Source organism: Aptenodytes patagonicus, chromosome 8 (genome assembly GCF_965638725.1).
Source record: "Aptenodytes patagonicus chromosome 8, bAptPat1.pri.cur, whole genome shotgun sequence".
Classification (NCBI taxonomy): Eukaryota; Metazoa; Chordata; class Aves; order Sphenisciformes; family Spheniscidae; genus Aptenodytes; species Aptenodytes patagonicus.
The window spans coordinates 20649162-20667372 of NC_134956.1; the positions used below are offsets into that span (position 1 = coordinate 20649162).

Genomic DNA, 18211 nt, shown 5'->3' on the forward strand with positions numbered 1-18211 from the left:
TATTTTGTGCATTCTTTTCCTGTAGTAACATAGTCATTGAAAGCATACAGAGAAGAACAAGAATCAACAACATCTACAACATGTAATAAGCAGCTATGAATGGAAAGCCTTTAATTCTTTAACTCAGAAGTACTGGTAAGGTAACACCTAAATATACAGCCTGTGCAGGCTGGCTCAATTCTCTTTCATATTGTTCTTTCTGATCATGATTATTACCGAGCTCCCGCCGTATCCCCTCACTGCTTCTTGTGTCTTGTGCACTTAAGAAGTTATTTTTTCTCCCACAGTCTCTTGTTAAATTGTGAACTGGAATGCAGAGACTATTTTTAACCATTGTTTTACGAGTCTATATGTTGCTATATTAACAAATATGACAATGGCGGTTTTTTTGTTTGTGTTAGTAAGGCCTCCCTTTTCAGAGAAGTATTACTTGCAACTCATACACATACTTTTGTAGGCCTTCAGAGAAGGCTGTGAAGACCTTAAAAGTGAGGGAGAAAAAAAAAGCTGCATGAAAAATAGAATAAATCTGACAAGAACAATATAAAGCTTAGTAAGATTTGAACACGCAGCTTTCTTTGTTCATTTAATCCATTTCTCACTGTTTTCCTACCAATACTTTTGTTTTTAAACCATGAAAGCATGCTGATACTTATAACCAGTCTGGTTGCAAAGTTCCCAAGACTCTGGAACTAAGTAAAGCCATGCTGACTCCGTTGAAAGAACACAGGTGAGACACAGAAGTGGTGATGTGTAGGGACTTTGCCTGAAGTGGCAGAGTCACTGTTTCCTATCAAGTGAAGCGGAAGCCAAGGCATATTGCCAGGGAGAGTGAGCTGGCAAGCAACTACAGGGGCAAGAGTACACAGCACACAGAGATTTGTGACACTTATTCTGGTGTTAATAATCAATTGGTACAACTGCTACAGTCCATAAATCAACTGTTTCATATAGACGTAAATGGTTTGCATGTGCTCTGACCGGAATTGAAAGTTGTCAATTCTACTGGAAGTTACAAATTCAATCCTGAACCAGGAGTTGTTTCCAACCTTTTTCCCAATGTTACATAAGTGCTATATAAACATTTTTGTTCCCAAGAAAGATCACAATGGAATGAAAATTCCACAGAAGCTGGTTTTTCCCCTCAAAACCATCATTAATGAAAGTTCACATTTTTATTTAAAATGCAATTCCTCCCTCCCTTCTCCAATGATGTCACTACATTAAAAAAAACGCACTGAGTGTCTTTGCTTATGTAGTAAGAATAGCTGGATAGCCAAGGTTACTAAATGAAAAAGACTGATCACACTTCCATTTATAGGAGGTAGCATTTCTTTTGATTTTACTGATACTTGTTCATAGATGATGTGGGAAAGGTTTTTAGCATACCTCAATAACTACTCAGGAACTTACTTGGTTTTTTGAATCCAGACGCAATAGTCCGTAATGAAGAGATCATTAAGTATGTAGGCAGGGTCATTCTCCATAAAAATCTTGTGAATGTCCAGCAGACACTTTAAAACTGCAGCTTTTCCTGGAAATAGATTTTTATTTTTGTAATTCACTAGAAATCGTAACAGATAATCTTTACCATCTTCTCACCTTTGAGGCTTTAATAACCATGCTATCTACAACCATCTTGTAACTTTGATTCACAGTCTCAGAACGCCAGTAATATGACTATGCCTCTCATATCTATGAGATCCACATCTATGTGGATGTGGAGCCTCTGAATTCAGTAGGAATCTCTCCGTACGACTAAAGCCTCAAAGCATAGTCATGCGTGTAATTCTCTACAGCTGAAGAAGCCCCCTCCCCCAGTTTTTCCACTTCTCTCTGAGCTCTGCTGGCCCAAACTTTAGCACAGTCATACAGTGAACCATATGGGGGGGAGAAAAGAAAAAAAAAAAAAAAAAAAAAGAAAAAGGGAAGCTGAAAAGTAACTCTCAAATAACAAAAAGTTATGCTCCATCATGCAGGTGAAGAAAGAGAAAACCTATTTCCCTGTATGCCTACACAAATACCTGTGCTGGAAAATAATAAGGTTGGGAACACACAGCCCACAGCAGGGTCAAGCACGCAGGAGCCCCAGCAATTGTGTAAGCCAATGTAAGCGATACCATCGCCTAACATCTAACCATTGCCTTAAATTAAGCAGAACTTTTCCTACTTCAGTTAGTTACAGAATAATTTGGCAAATTGAGCCCCCAGAAAGAAAAACTCACTTCAGGCTCAAGAAAGTGCCATTTGACACACAGCTGATAAATGCAGTAAAAGATTAAAAACTTGAATGTTTTCTCATCCACCACCAGAAATCTTTCTGTAGTCAGTTTAATTTTCTTCATATGCAACCATTGTTTATGAAGAAGAGAACTGATTAATGTAACCTCCAATTAGCTGGAATCTCCTCCCTTAGTTTTCTGATTAAAGTTGCTAAAGAGTTAAGTGCTGGAACATTAAAAAAAAAAAAAAAAAATTTTTTCACTGTTTAATGGGCAGGGGGGGGGAACCCAAAACATTCAAATGAAAACAGCCACTACTGCAAATGGAATCTAATAACCCTCTCCCAAGAGGCTGGCTCCTCCTAGGCTATGAAACCTGAACATGGATGAAATTACATTTTACAGATTAAAAAAAAAAAAAGAAAAAAAAAGAAAAAAAAGATCAGAACTCCCCCTGCTGTTCGAGCACAAAATTTGTTTGTTTGTTTTTAAGTAATTCTGTGCTGAAAAAAATATAGACAGAGAATGAAAGTTAAAGGATGTGGAAGATGGCAATAAGGAGAAAGAACCTGGAGAGTAAAAAGCCATGGCAAACAGAACTGAAAAAACCCACTGGTTTAGAAGAGAGCAGCTGAAGAAAAGTCAGGAAAGAATGCAAAAGAAAACATAAAATCCCAAATATAACTGATGAACTTTTAGATTGTATCACCATCAATGCTTGTCAAGCCAAGCTTGTCAAACTTCACTATTTTGACTAAAAAGAAGTGTGCTCTTTTAAAAAGAAATGATATGTGGAATTAAAATTTTGCTAATTTTTTAGGTTCTAGCTGTCAAGCTGCCAGCCTGAACCATTTACAACATCCACTACTGTTACTCATCTGCCAAGTAACAATGTAAATTAGTGACTATGACACTAATTCTCAATAAAAAGTAGTCTTTCTTCATAAATTAAAGTTTAAGATTATAGTAGCTTAATGGGCCTCTGATCAGAAAGGTTGAAAATCTAGCCAGACTTAATAAAATAGGGAACCCTACATACAGGCAAACACACAGAGCACGGCAAACTACCAAGCTTCTGCTTTCAGAATATGCATCTTATACATGCACCCTATAAAGAAGAAGTCCTTATACAAAACCGCATCTAACTCCTCACCACAGGAATAAAAAATAAGAGCTGAAGAGCAAACACTATTTAAGCCTTAACGTAGGATATTCCATAACATGCAGATGATTCTTGGCCTATTTCTGTGAAATTCCACACCGTAGGTTCTGTCTTTGACTATCTACTTCAGTCTTCAGTAGACATCTGGTCTTAACTTTCAGGCTGTGCTTATGTATTCAGCAGTATTATTACTTACACTGGCTTAAGTACTCTTTGCTGCACTCCTCTGCCTCCCTCTTTTCCACAGCTCTTTGTGATGTGCCAGTACAAGTATTCATGAAACCATACAGCAAACTGGATCAGAGAACTGATGAAGCCAAAAGGTGGACAGGCCAGGGGCTTTTTGGCAGTTATGTCAGTCCAACTCACTGAAAGGTTGTCTATCAAAGCAAACCTAAAATGTGCTAGTTTTAAAAGTCTTACTACTTTTGCAGGCCTAGGATTGTCATTTTTTATAATTCACTGTATACTGGAGTTAAGAAAGCCATAGAATAGAAGATGAAGACATGCCAAGGATTACCAATTTCATTTTCTTCACATAGCTTAAAGAGGCAAGCACTTTTAAGTTCAAGGGTGGAGAAGAAAAATCATCTATTTAGAAAAACAGCAATAAATGTTTAAGAGCAGGCACAAGATAATAATCTCAGGAAAATATTAATTATTTATTTTTAAGTCAGTTTTTGCATATCTTCCGTGCAAAGTTACAGCTTTGCATTATACTGATCAATAAATACACTGCTTTTTATGTACAGATACTATTTCTTGATTATTCGGAAAAACTAGTTATACTTAAAAGTACAAATAAAACGATTCCAACTTCTATAATAGAATCAAAACTATTAGATCTTCTAAGTTATTAAAATTTAAGATGTAGAACTTAGAAGTGTATGACTTAAGACAGACTCTAATACCGTCTATTTTTTGGCGTGAAGATCTGTGTTAGAGGTAAAGGAGGATAACAACCAACTTGAAATTGGGATATATTGCAAGATGGGGTATCAAATCTAAGTACTAACCCGTGGTTTTTCTGAGACAAAGGTGCTTTTCTTTCACTGCCATTAAAAATCATGACACTGCTGATGGGGAGAGGATGAGTTGCAACTGCAGAGGAAAAGCAGCAGAGTGGCTGAGTAGACAAGGCAAAAATCATAGAAGTCACAGCATATGTCTGCAGATCACTGGATTCTTCTGGAGCTCATTGCTATGACAGCTGGTAGACGACAGCCCACAACTTTAATTCTACAGTTTCAGAAATCCAGTCCTCTTTCCACAGTTTAGTTCAAAAAAGGATACAATTTGACCCCAGCTCTGTATCTGCCATTTGATACAACCACCTACTGATTTTACACCAACTTGAAATTCTACCAGCTTTCACACTGAATATTTGGAAGCAAAGGAAATTAGTAGTCCTATCATTCTATTTTACATTAAGTTATTTTTCCTGCAGACTTCTATATGTTTTTCCACATTTTCAAGAAGGAGGAGCATTCATCTAAAAAGATAAACTGAACTTCACTGTCTCATTAAAAAGTGAGAACAGCAGCATTCTTAAAAACAAGAAAAGAACTCTTACAGACTTTTAAATGAAAACATCCTGGTAATAACTTACCCAGCTAGGCGACAGTACTATCTGTTTTTAATGGACAATTATATCATCCTAAATCTATTAGTGTTAACTGCTGTAGGGAAAGAAGCAAAGCATATTTTGTCGTAAAAAAGGGCACAGTTGAGTTTTCTCTTTATTATTAGCTCATAGACAGTAACTTCCAAATCAGTATTACACAATGGTAACACAGCGTCAGTAAATACTGACAGAACCAGCCCACACTACTTACTTATTACAGGTCTACTGAAAAGAAAAAGGGCTCCATATATTTACATAAAAACCACACCTGATTAATTTTTGTTAGTCAACTGTCAAATGCAGTATATACCTTTTGTTGGAAATAGCATAGTAGCTGGATGTACCACTGCATTTCATTCCCTTTTTTAATCCTATCCAAAGAACAGATAAATACAGTAGATATCCTAGATAACTACGCTGATTTTTGAACAGTTTTGCTGAAATATTTTAAGTATTAGGTCACTAAAATAGCATATGAAAAAATCTGCTGAGGACCTCAGCATTAATCAGCTTAATGCATTCATCTTACAATCAACACTTTGGCAGGTAGTCTTAATTGAAAAGTGTTTCAACCACATGCAAGGATCCTTAATAGCTTAAAAAAATGCAGTATCCTGTATCTTGGAAGTGATCCACCAACATAGCACTAATATTTCTAAAGTCAAGTCACATAATTTGAGGCATAACAATTCAGTCCCATCAGAATTCTTTACTATTTTTAAATAAAATAGTTTACTGTGATGATTATTATTATTATTATTATTATTGAAACATCAAACTATGTCCCAACTTCTGTTACTGGCATCCTGAAAGAAACCTCAAGTCAGGATGAGGTCAACTCAAACCAATTCTTCCTTTAATTTAAACACCAGTCCTCTTGCATCTACATGAAAAGGAATAGTTTTGTGGTTCTATTTAACTGAATTCATTATCTGTTACTTGACAGTCATTTTTACCTATGTTCATCACATATATATTGCAATACAGTGCCAAACTGGTGAGGCATCATTTCCAGTAAACAAAGAGGGTAAGAGAGTACTTAATGCTATCTATAACTACCATGCTTTGCACGTTGCATAGTTTGCTAAGTATTTTGTAAAAACGGAAATTCCTCAAAAGCATGGCTCCCACTTCCACTGAAGTTTGAAGGAGGAAACATTTTGACCCAACGGATGTGCCTTGGCAGTAGAAGTGTTATCTACAAATCCATTTCTTTTAAGAATAGACACACACTTCCCTCCGCTCCCTTCTGATTATAGACAGGTAATACATCCATTTTCTATCTTTCCCAATTCTTTGGTAGTTGGCTATTTAAAAAACTTAGCGCTTTTCACACTATACACGCACCATAATAGTAAATACTAATCTGATACACAAACCCCAGAACTTTCAAAAGTTAACATTAACCGCCATTACTTTTACCACTACACTGCTAACTTGCTAATGCCCCTCCCAATAGATTTATGTCCACATGAAGGAAGTAATGTATTTGTGTCTGCTTCCCAGGCAGCACCTGGAGATTATCATGTCTCATACTCAAGACAGCGTCCTCCTCTCTACTGTTAACAACTCCAGTTGAAACGACCATGCATTCTCTTTTCTTGAGGCTTGCACGTGCCTTTTCAGCGTCTTGAAGATCCACGGCCAGCTCTGCGGAGGCAGCCGGTCGCCCCATCCTGCACCGTTTCCCAGGCAACCAGCACAGCACAGACATGCACAGAATGAAGCCAGGCCTGCTGCATTTCTTAACTTCTTCCACTGCTTCTAAACCATTCTAACCATCAACTAAATAAAGCTGAATTTCTTTTAAAGCTTATGGCAGTAATTTTTATGCAAATCACCGAGGTCAGAAAAAACAAGGTTAGCCTATCTCCCATCTCCCATCCCAGTAGAGAATGAGTTAGCGTACCCAAACTACTCCTCCAGAGAAGATGGGGACTTTGCTGTTGGAGCAAGACCATCATGGGCTCCCTGTGTTGACCCATGATGATAAACACTACTAGGGCCACAGTGTTTTGCAAGTAGAGGGTAAGGAGGCAATAGCAGCCACATGTCCAACGTAGGAGGATGGAGCAGGAAACCTGACACACAGTTATTGTAGGTGCCACCTCCCTTACCAAACCACTGAAAATATTTTGTTGGATCATTGAATGTTCACTCCAATACCATTTTCCATCATAACATTAAAAGAAAAGCGAACAGCTCACCTCTCATGTACTATCCTCTTAAGACAAAAATCTAAAAGGCTGGCAGCACTATATCATTTCAGTTTTGTTATCAGGGTTTTATTTTTTCACACTTATGAACAGCAGCATAAGCCAGTGGAGATAAGTGAAGAGGGACAGCATATATCTTTCTCTTAAAACTTCACTACCCGACTGTTATAATGTAAATGGTATTTTAAATTATCAATAGTTTCTGGCAGTAGTAGAGATTAATATTGCCATTTGTGGAGTTTTTTAATCCTACAACTCACAAGCATTGAAAAAAACCCACCAAAGTGCTGCTTCTCAGTGATTCTTCTGTCCAAAAAAAAAAAATTTAACACTGAATGCTTTTTTTAAAAGTAGTAACTCACAATAAATAGAAAAGTTGCAAGTAACTTTAACAATCCAAGATATAAACATGGTTGTGTACAACTGCACAACTGAAGCTGGAATAACCATAGGTTTGAAAATTTGTACTGTTACATGAAAGCTGTCTGGGATAAACAGGGACTATATAAAAAGAATGTCGCTGCTGAAAGAATAATTCGCAGTCATTAAGATGATGACAGCTCCACTCCTGAATGTGAAACAAAACAAAGCTACAAATATGTAGTGTGTAGTCAGTTTTTTATTCTTCGGTTTTAAGTAATTTTTTTTTTAAAAAATCATTTATTTATTTTTCAACAGAACAGTTTTCATGGTATTCACTGCTTGTTTTTTTATGACCAGCTCTACTTGGCTGTTATTTAGAACTGTCTTATTTTCCTCATAACAAGCAAAGAACTAAGATAACATAAGCAAGTCAGAGATTTTAGCCTCTGCTCCTAAGAGAGAAAAATTATATAGGAAGTACTAAAAGAACAATGATGCAAAACAAGTTTTGATGCTGATACAAATTCAGGATTTCTGTTCTTCCCAGACTATCACTGGACTCACCACAGAGTCATCTCAACCATTTTGCTTAATCCTACAAAGAACTAACACTGAATATGAACCACAAAGTTACCCCTTGCTCTCAAATGTGTGATTCTATATGGCAATACTAAACTGGCACACACAATGGAACAGTTTAGGAATTAAGATAGCTAGATGTCAAACACAGTTATTTTGAACAGGAAAAAAAGAAAATAATTAATGGACTGGCTCAATTTAAAAAAATAAAACAAACCAAAAGAAACCCCACACAACCAAACAGCAGAAGATTTAATTCTAGAAAAAGAAACTGGCAAGGAGAGCAGAAATTCAACATTAGGGTAAGCTTCCTTTCTGTCAAAATCCTAACATCACTGACAAGGGTTAAATTAAAACAATAGTTCTTCCAAACAGTAAATTATGCAGGGAAGCTGCCCAGATTTGCAACTATAAAACCATGATGAGCAGAACTTAATCAAACAGAACAGTTGGAACAATTGAAGACGATGATGCTTTAAAAACTTCCCTTAGATGGAGACAAATCATGGAAGTTACCAGAAATCCTTCCAATCTTTTTTAACAGGGTTTCAGTCAGGTAATTAAAGAACACAAAGAACAACAGAAAACAACAGGACTGCTGCTATACTTGTACCAATAAGTGACCCTGCTTTGAAATAAAAAAAAAAAAAAAAGACACCTTTAGAATAAGGTCTAAAAAAATCATAGTTTCTAACCTACCGTAACAAAAGTTTCATTAAAATGTTCTTTTCCAACAGAAAAATCTCTTTACAAACAAATACAGTATAGAGAAAAGTACTTTGAAGACCTTTTCTCTAAAGCTTTACAAATGACGGTTGGACTATCCTGATTTATAAAGATACAAGATCTGATCAAAGATTTTTCTAAGGATGAGACATTCATAAAGTTTCTTCTGTGTAGATTTTCTGGCGTGAATAATACAGATGAATTTACACCACAACTGCATGTATTATCCCCTGATTAATAAATGAGTAGCTTCAGGGACTTTTTCCTGATAAGGACACTAATTTTGTTCTCTTCTCTCCCCAGCCCCATTTTCACATGTCCAGAAATGTCAATATCTATCAAGTTTGGGTGAAACTGGCCAAAGGATTCAAAAGCTATTAAAAAACCCCGACATACAAACAACGTGGCTATATAGGCATCACTTCCAATCCCTAAAAAACTTACCTAGTTGCAGTATCATGACTGTATCATTGAAGGCACGTGTCACTAATCCAAAGTGTCTGTGTAGGGGATAGCATAGCACTCTTCTTCCAAAAGATACCAGGACATCATGAATGCTGGTGAAACTCTGTGTATATCAGTGAAAAATCTGAATTAGTCTGTGTGCTTTTCGATACAAAGAAATAGTTTTTTATTTGTTTTCCTTTAAGGAAAAAAAGTCATAGCAGAATAGGAAAAAAAGCACATTTTTATGTATTATGCATCTAAAAATCTGTACTTTAATAGATATGGAAATCAACATGTTAAATAGAAACAAGACACTGCACATTTAGTTTGCATGGCAGGATAACAGAAGTCCTATACATTTTAGTGGTTTTGAATTAAAAAAAGAATATAGAGAACATTAGAATAAAACATCGAACTCGACTGCCATTCTTTAGATTAAAGCAATAAATTACATGTCCCACATTATTATATATATTAAGGGGAAGCTATAAAAAGCCTTTTAAGAATAAAGAAAAATTAAAACCACATGATATTAACAAAATACATGTGTACATTTAAGATCTTTAAAAATGATACATGACTCTGCCTTTCATGAAAATTATAGATATTCAAGGCAGGGATAAATATATCTGCCTAGGGAAAGCAGTTCATTGTCCTCCTTTACGAGTGAGGAAGGCCTCTAATTTACTCAGGCCAGACGCATTAATGAGTTATTAAAGACTTTCTTAAGAGAGTGATTTCCTTTCCAGCTTTCACTTTTCAAGACAAAATATTCCATTTATGAATTCAAATAAAAATACCTATTTCATCTTGAACTCTCAATTTATTAAAATTAATAAAAATACTTTGCTGACAGCTGGCACTTTTTTGCATTATATGACTACCTCAACCCATTTTTCATTTTAATGGATCGCTGGTAAGCATTTAAATAATTTATGTTTTGTTATTTAATATTTAGAGTCTAAGGTGTGTACATGTCATGCACAGCAAAATGGCAGTCAGTTCAAACAAACCATAGCTGAGGCAATTTTGTTTACAGATTGACGAAAACACCCGCCTCTACATGGTTTGTATAACAGATATAGTTATTAACAGCTTGGTGCCAGGAGACTGAATTTTCTGGGTGTGAAATATACTGTTGGCACAGGCTGCGCCAAGAACTGCTATATTATAGGATAAGCACATGCAGAAAACTCCTTCACTATGTTAGGATATGGATCTGAAAAAAAAAAAAAAAAAAATCGAGAGTTAAGGCAATCACTGTATTTCAGCTGCACTCCTTTGTGACTTGCTACTGCAGAACATTCAACTGGAAACAAAACTAACAGATCTAGAAAACCAGTTGTCACAGAATGAGTTATTACTGAATATAACATTCACCACTACTAGAAACGTTTGAAGGACTGAACCCAAAAATCCTGTCAAATTTAATTTTTGATCCTACAAACTGAGACTTGGCTCAGTAATTTCAGGAATGAGGACGGGACAGTCCTTTCTAGCTTGCTGCCATCATAAGAAATAATGGATTACAGGCCAGGTTAAGTCCCTTCCACTTCCAGCTCTGTAACAACTTAATTACACAGGCCCATGTGCTTTCAGTAAACAATCTGAAAGTGCAAAGAATAGAATTCAGTTTGTTTCCTCTAGTCTATGCTGGTTGCAAAGGGCTAGCAGCAACTAAACAAATAGGGATGTGGCAATAACACTGAAAAGAAGGGGGCGGGTAAAGCAACACATGTCCACTAACTGACTCTGCAAGAAACCTGAAACAAAAGTATTCAGCGTGTCTGAAAGATCACACAATCATTAAAGCCTTAATGAGACAACAGTTCTACAACTACAGAACTGAGGTCTTTTTGCTACAAGAATATGGAAGTCAGCTTCTCCATGATGGGGGGGGGGAGGGGCAGGGAAAGACACCTTTTGATTGAGTTCTAAGAGCTTTTCCTATCATTGGGTTTGCATTTACTTCTGGGCTTCCCAGTTCCACTCTCTGACATACTCTGAAGTCACATAGCGGAATGGATGAGAAGCCAGAAGCCACCTGATTTGCAGCCAAGAAAAAGAGCAAGCTAGAAGTGCAGAATGATGAACTAGGAAAGCTGAAGAAATGGCTCAGCAGTCAAAACCCCCAGAAGTGAACAATAAGCTGCTTTATTAAGACCTGCCATCTTCAAAAGTTATTAAAACATATATCTGAGGTAGGACTTAAAGGACACAAGAACATCAAGAAATTACATTCCCTGCTTTTTATGCCCTTTCTATTTTAACATGCTTTAGCCAGTTAAACAGAAAGATACCTACAACTTCTGATCAAGGAGCTAGTAGGCTGTATTTTCTTGCCCTAAGCGTGGAGTTGCACACACATACTGTGGACATATGTTGAGGAGTAATTACAGTTACTTCCTAAATAAAGGTCAGGACTTGTGAATCAAGCCCAGGAGCTAGGGACAGTGTGTAGACGAGCAGCTTTTCATAGTGCCTATTCTTAGCTTTTCCAGAATGGGCCAGAAGGCGGCCCAGCACCCAGACAGATGAGAGGTCATACTCCAGCCTCTTGACGCTACTAGTAGCTGGGAGCCCAGAAGTCACAATCAATTTCTTGTAACATTTATTAAAAAGAGGACATACACTTAATTCATCTTCACTACTAGAAGAGTAAGCTTTCCACAAAAGCAACATGCAACACCAAAAACAAATAATACAGCAAACACATGATGCAAAACTTAAGTTTTAACTTACCTCCAGCCAGCACAATGTTGCACTCAGTTTCCTGACATTCCAAGATGATTCAACCTGATTTTAAGAGGAGACCATAAAACAAGTATTATCTAATTCAACATTCAAGACTGCTGGCAAACTATTTAAGGTAACATTCTGGCAGCAATTTAAGAACCTTTGTGAATATGAAGCAGTAATTATATTATGTGTATTGAAATGGCCACAGGACAGCATTAAAAATTATATTGCAATGCAGATGTTAAATAACTGAATTGGTTTCCGTATTGGGAATATCTAGCCCATGCACAACGCCTTTAAAATACAACAGTAATCACAGAAAAACAGTATTTTAGTGGAATTCAGTCCCTTTTCACCAAGCAACAGAAACTTGAATCAACAAAGCTCAAGCTAAAATGCCTTGTTTCCTGAAAAGAGCTCAAGACTGTTGGCTTTCAGAGAGGGTCCTAAAGCCAGCAGTACATGTAAAATGCCATTATTCTTAAAATGTGACAGATTCATAGTATTTGTGTGGTAGTGTGGTCTAGTGGGATGATTAGGGCAAAAAGCCAGGAAGCCTTGATCTATAATCCTGGCTCTAGTAAAGATCTGTGTGGCCCAAATGTCTTGGTTTTCCTATTAAAAAGGAAAAAAACCAAAAACAAAAACCCCACAGCGTGTTTTCCACATATACCATATGGTTACTGCAAAGATAATAAAGAATTGTACAATTGTGTTCCTCACATATTTGCAATTTTGTGCAACACTAACACGCAATACAACCACCATCCTAGATTATTCTGTTGAATAAGCAGGTCTGGACATTTCTGCCTGCCTTTCTAAAATCCATGCCCCACAATTTAGTCTGATTAAGACAGGATGGTTTTGCTTATATGTTCCACTATTTTGATTAAAAGCATTGAGAAAACATCTCACTGGTTACTATCAGCAGAGGAGATGCTAGGCACAAAGTTGTATCTGGGAAGCAAGTCCATTTCAGAAAGGCAAGCTATCCACAGAACAGCATGGAATCCATTCTAAACTTCTGCTATTTTCTTAATTCTTTATATTCTGTAAAAAGCCTAGGATACAGAACACAAAATAAAGCTGGTTGCTGCTTGTGTAAGAGATGGGCAAACACCAGAATCCTGAAAAAAAGCCTTCCTACTTCCCTCCAGTGTTTGAATACTAGAAAAAGAAAACTCTGCATTAGGATTTTTTTATTTTTTACGTGTGTTAATTTTAAAAATTTTAAATGCCTCACTCTAGTTTCCAGAATTCCTCAGGAAACACCTTCCATACTCAGTGCATAAGCTTTAAAAAACAAACAAAAACCCACAAAAACGCCTAAAAAAAAATCAGTTTTGCTAAAGGCATATAATGGTAGCCTCTATAAAACACTAAAAACATAGTTTCAGTCCTACAGACTTAATGGTTTCCCATGCTGTTTCAGAATCCAAATCAGTAGTGGTGTTATTAGAGACAAACATACCTATTATGGAACTGTCCAAAAAACAGAAGGAAGAACCATCAATAGAAAAGAACAATTATTTTTGTGAAATCTGTATTTACATAAATCAAGACACATCACAACACAAAACAAATCAGAAACAAACAGAATTGTCTGGAGTCTCCTGCATCTCCACTTTTCTCCTACAGAAAATGCTACTCCAGCAGACCAGAAGTATTTAGAAATCATATTAATCCCCACACGCATCCCAACAGCTCAATCTAGAGATATAAAGTCTTTCATTTTAACTTACTCATTTATATATTTTTAATGCTTGGAAGTAAATTCACTTGAAAAGGTAGGTTTCCTAAATGACAGTACAGGGTCCAGCACTAGGTTCCTAAAACATACTAAATTTGGGGGGGGGGGTTTAATTTTTTTTTTAACTTACATTCTTGTCTCCTTCATTGACACAGACTTCATAGCAATATGCCAGAAGGATATCAATTAAACCAAGATATACATGATGACGGCTTCTTTTATCCAGAAGATAAGATTTATTTGTGAATTTTCTCAGCTGCTCTCTCTCTTCCTCAGAGAAGACAACTATAAAAAGTAAAAGGATAATCGATTATGAATTTAAAGCTGGCACATTCATTTCAATAGGTGGTAATACTACTTCAGCAGTCTCTTTGAAAAGAAGCGTGTAACTAATCACAAGTCACTCATCACTCAAGAAAAAGCCTAAATCATTCTTACTTTCATTTTTAACTTTTAAACTCTGATATATTCCTTTCAAAGTCAAGTTCCAGCCCTGCAAGGTACTGCAAGTACACACTGGCAATTCTGAACCCCTCTGAAAGCGCCAAGGATTTCTATGGATGCCTGGGTATCTTATACAGAGATAAATGCACAATCAGCATCGGAGTAAATTGAAGTTTCTTAAGTCCACATTGTCTGGGATAAAAATAAGAAAACAGGAAAACAACAACAAATATATTTTCTTATTGTAGAAAAGGGTAAGAACTAAAGAAATAGGGAAGGGAGAAAAAGGAAAGGTACAATTCTGTATTTCTAAGCCTCATCAATTTCGACTCATGACCTAGGCATGATTTAGGAGCTTATTTATGCTGTCTGATAACATCCTTCCAGTGTCTGGGGAAGACTGAAGAAAGATCAAAATCCCATCCCCACCGATGTTGGTATGAAAGCTGCATCTCCTTCCAAAGAGCTATGGTATCCACCATCAGTGACCATCATATTTTGCTTTTCTTCAGTGTACCTCATTTAGTTAAGAATGGCTATACTGAGCCAACCCAAAGATTCTTCTCACCCAGTACTTTCTCTTTGGGATGCATAAGGATGACGACAACAACAACATAGCAGGCATGATGTGACAATGCATCAAAGTATTTCTCTAGGAAACAGCGGTATAGACATGGATAGCTAAGATTGAATATTGAATAGTAACCCTTCTGAAGCGTACTTAAAACACTTCAGAAAGGATGGCAGAATTGCCTTGAAATAACAGTAGAGATTAAGTAGATAACTGACTACAAGCCATCTCTGTATAAACCCAAAGTAAATCAAGAAGCCATTTAGTACAATTAAAACAGCCAGAAGCCAGGGCTAAGAGATTTTCATCCAGGCTGCATGGAGCGCAGGTATTCCACGTCAACAGGCGCTGATCTACTGAACAGGATAGATGTCATGAGCGCATTTTGGTCACACCACAGGAGAAAGTTACAGGCACAAGGTGACTTGACAGGAGAAAGAAGTGTTACTAGCTTGACAGCTGATGCTTTGTTGCATTGAGGAAGTCCCACTCCATGATTTGTTCAAGCACCAGTAACACTGGAACCAACCTGAGTTTAAAGTACCACACACTGAACGGGGTTTCTCTGAGGACAGGAACAAGCCTAATGCGGCACTCTTATTACACTTTCAAAATAAACCCTAAGTGCCAGGGGTGGATACATGATGTACTCCTTAACTAACTGAATTTTAATTATTTAGTCTAAGCAGGGAGGGGTATCAAAAACAAAACCTTACAATTAGTATCGAAATGTCTCTTCAATTATTCTTTTACCACCCCTTTTTTGAGTCACTATGTTCTGGCATACTTAGCTGGGGGCAGAGAAAAGCTGTAGGCAAGATGTACAAACTTAAAAACGTAAAACAATTAATGGTTTAATCATTAAGATGAGGATGTGATACTGGCTAAGCGTTAATATGTTCATCACCCCTGATAAAGCACCTGAAGAGTCCTTGCTATAGCCAGGCAGGCAGCTGGGAAGGGTCAGCCTTTGTGGCTCCATGAGACAGATCCTTGAATATTGTTGAGCTGCCATCTTCCACCAGCTTCACCAGCACTAACAACTTGACCTGCTAACCCAACAATTCCTGCCCCAACTTGATTCTCTGTTTTTCCAGTTGAGGATTTGATATCTTCCATGTTAGTATTGACCTCTGGAATCCTTGAGCTACTAATGATCCTGTCTCAACAATCCTACCTGCAATTTTACTGTTCTTATTTTTCTGCAGACTTTCTCACAGCTCTTTCTCAGCAGCATGAGCGAGCCAGGGTCATTATGGGCAAAACCCATAATCCAGAGCCCTGGACCCTTGGGACACAGGCAGCTAAATCCCCAGAGGGGGGGTTACAGCACGGATTACAGAAAGAAAAGGTTACAACCCCTAGTAAACTAAGTTCCTTTTTACACCCCTTGCCCATTTCTCTATCATAAGGATGATAATTGCAAGTGTGCTTATAAATGTTTCTCCTCAAACACTGCTCATCATCATTTTACATGATCCACATTCTCAGGGATACAATCAGTCTATAAGACATGGTCTTCTCTATCCCCAGAGCTTTCTACAAGCTTTCTAATTTTATTACATGCTTTGAAACAAATGTTTGTGATGCCAAAGGCATGTACATAAGCACACACCTCATCTCGAGACATAAAATTACGAATTAGGGAAAACATTTTTGAATGTTTCTTCTTTATGAACTTTTTTAATGTTTCTATCAGCTTCATAACCATGAAATACTTGATTTAAATTCCTATGGCAACTTCTTGATGAGCTAAACATTTCTCTGGAGTCAAGCCAGTCTCCATTTATTTACAAGCTCCCACAAAAAGAAATTCCAGCTTTTATATCATCTTGAGAAAGCCAATCTCTTCCACTTGCTATGATCTAGTACAAAGTGACAATTCAGCAAGACTACGGCAGTTTTAACTCTGTTTTTCTATTAATGCAATGCAGTTCAGTATTACCCCTTAAATCACAAATATAGATGATGTATCTGTAGTCTATCAGCAAATTTCTTTATAAGTTCTTAAATCGCATTGATTCTTCAGTGAGTCACCTCTATCATTCATATTAAAATTGTCCATAAAACCGTATGTGCAATGTTGTAGCACATTTGAAAAAAATTAGTTTCTGAAAAACATAACATAAAACCACTTTGTAAGTTGCCACAGTAGGGTGGGTTTAATGAGCTATCACAACAGGGTGTTAGAAGAAGGTCCAATTGGAAAGAAAAAAAGGCGTTTCCGATTTCAGCTAGCTTTCACCAGAAAACCCTCTCCTGGAGTACAACACAATTTATTATAAAATCATATGCAAGTGGCACTTTCACCCTGAAGAGAAGCACAAAAGAGGAGAGGTGAAACTGAAGCTAAAGATAGAAAAGAAATACCAAAAAGCAAACAGCCAAAGTTTGTTAGCAAAGACTACTGCAGCAGGTCAGATACATAAAGCTTAAAATCACTTCTGATGACTACAGTAAAAAGTGTGTTACAAAGCAGCTAAATAATTCCTTCTAAGCACGTGAGAATCTATCACAGCCAGAATACCTGTTAAACAGTTATGCCAACACGCTCGTATTTCTAGGCCCACCTCAATGCACTTGCTACAGTTAGCAGTCAAGACGCACACTATCAGGAACGCAACTGTTCTCCTTCAGAAACTCATTATTTTCAGTACTGGATCCACTACTGAGAATCCACTCTTCTTAATCAGCAACTACAACCTTAAGTTTGTTTTTGTCTCACAGCTGATGAAAATTAACCTCTCTTATCATACAGATAAGAAACAGTCCAGCACTGAGAGCAAAAAATTGACTTTTTAAAGTTTTACTAACGAGCATTTGTTAGATTCCCCAAAATCCACATTCTAGAGGAATATGTAAATGTGAACCATACTTCCTTTCTAAGTACAAAGCAAAGAAACTCCTAGTGAAGTTCATGAAACATACGAGAGAGAGTTTTCTTCCTCTAAAATGCAAACTCTCTGAAGCATCATAACATATACAACTGGACCATAAACACAGAAATGGCAAGTCTACTAGACAACAGCAAACAAGACACAGACTAGACAATTCCCAGAGGTAAATGTTACAAGTTGTTCATTAACTCAGTGCAAAGTGCCAGGTGTTCTAAATAAAATTTCTCTGCCTGGCAAAAACACTGCAATTTTACAAATAAATATCTATCCATTCCTTAAAGTTTTTGAACAATAAATTATCCAGGCCTGAAACTCATTATTAACACGTCAAAACCACCACCTACTTTGTTTTCCCAATTCAAAAATACAAGCACGTAGTATAAGCTTAACAGAACAAGTAAAATTGCAATTGCATTTTCTGCTATATTAAGCCCGTACACTTGCATTACCAATGTTTTATCTAACAATAAC

General features: G+C 36.8%; 1 protein-coding gene across 3 annotated transcripts in view; it reads right to left on the reverse strand.

Moving 5' to 3' along the window:
- Positions 1-18211, reverse strand: part of SHQ1 (SHQ1, H/ACA ribonucleoprotein assembly factor) — a 58589-nt gene that overhangs the window by 23762 nt on the left and 16616 nt on the right. For all 3 annotated transcript variants that reach the window (XM_076346656.1, XM_076346658.1, XM_076346657.1), the window contains 4 exons: positions 13959-14113; positions 12082-12135; positions 9337-9460; positions 1414-1534 (listed from right to left, as the gene is read on the reverse strand). In XM_076346656.1, the coding sequence (XP_076202771.1) occupies positions 1414-1534; positions 9337-9460; positions 12082-12135; positions 13959-14113 (454 nt within the window). The remainder of the gene's footprint in view (positions 1-1413; positions 1535-9336; positions 9461-12081; positions 12136-13958; positions 14114-18211) is intronic.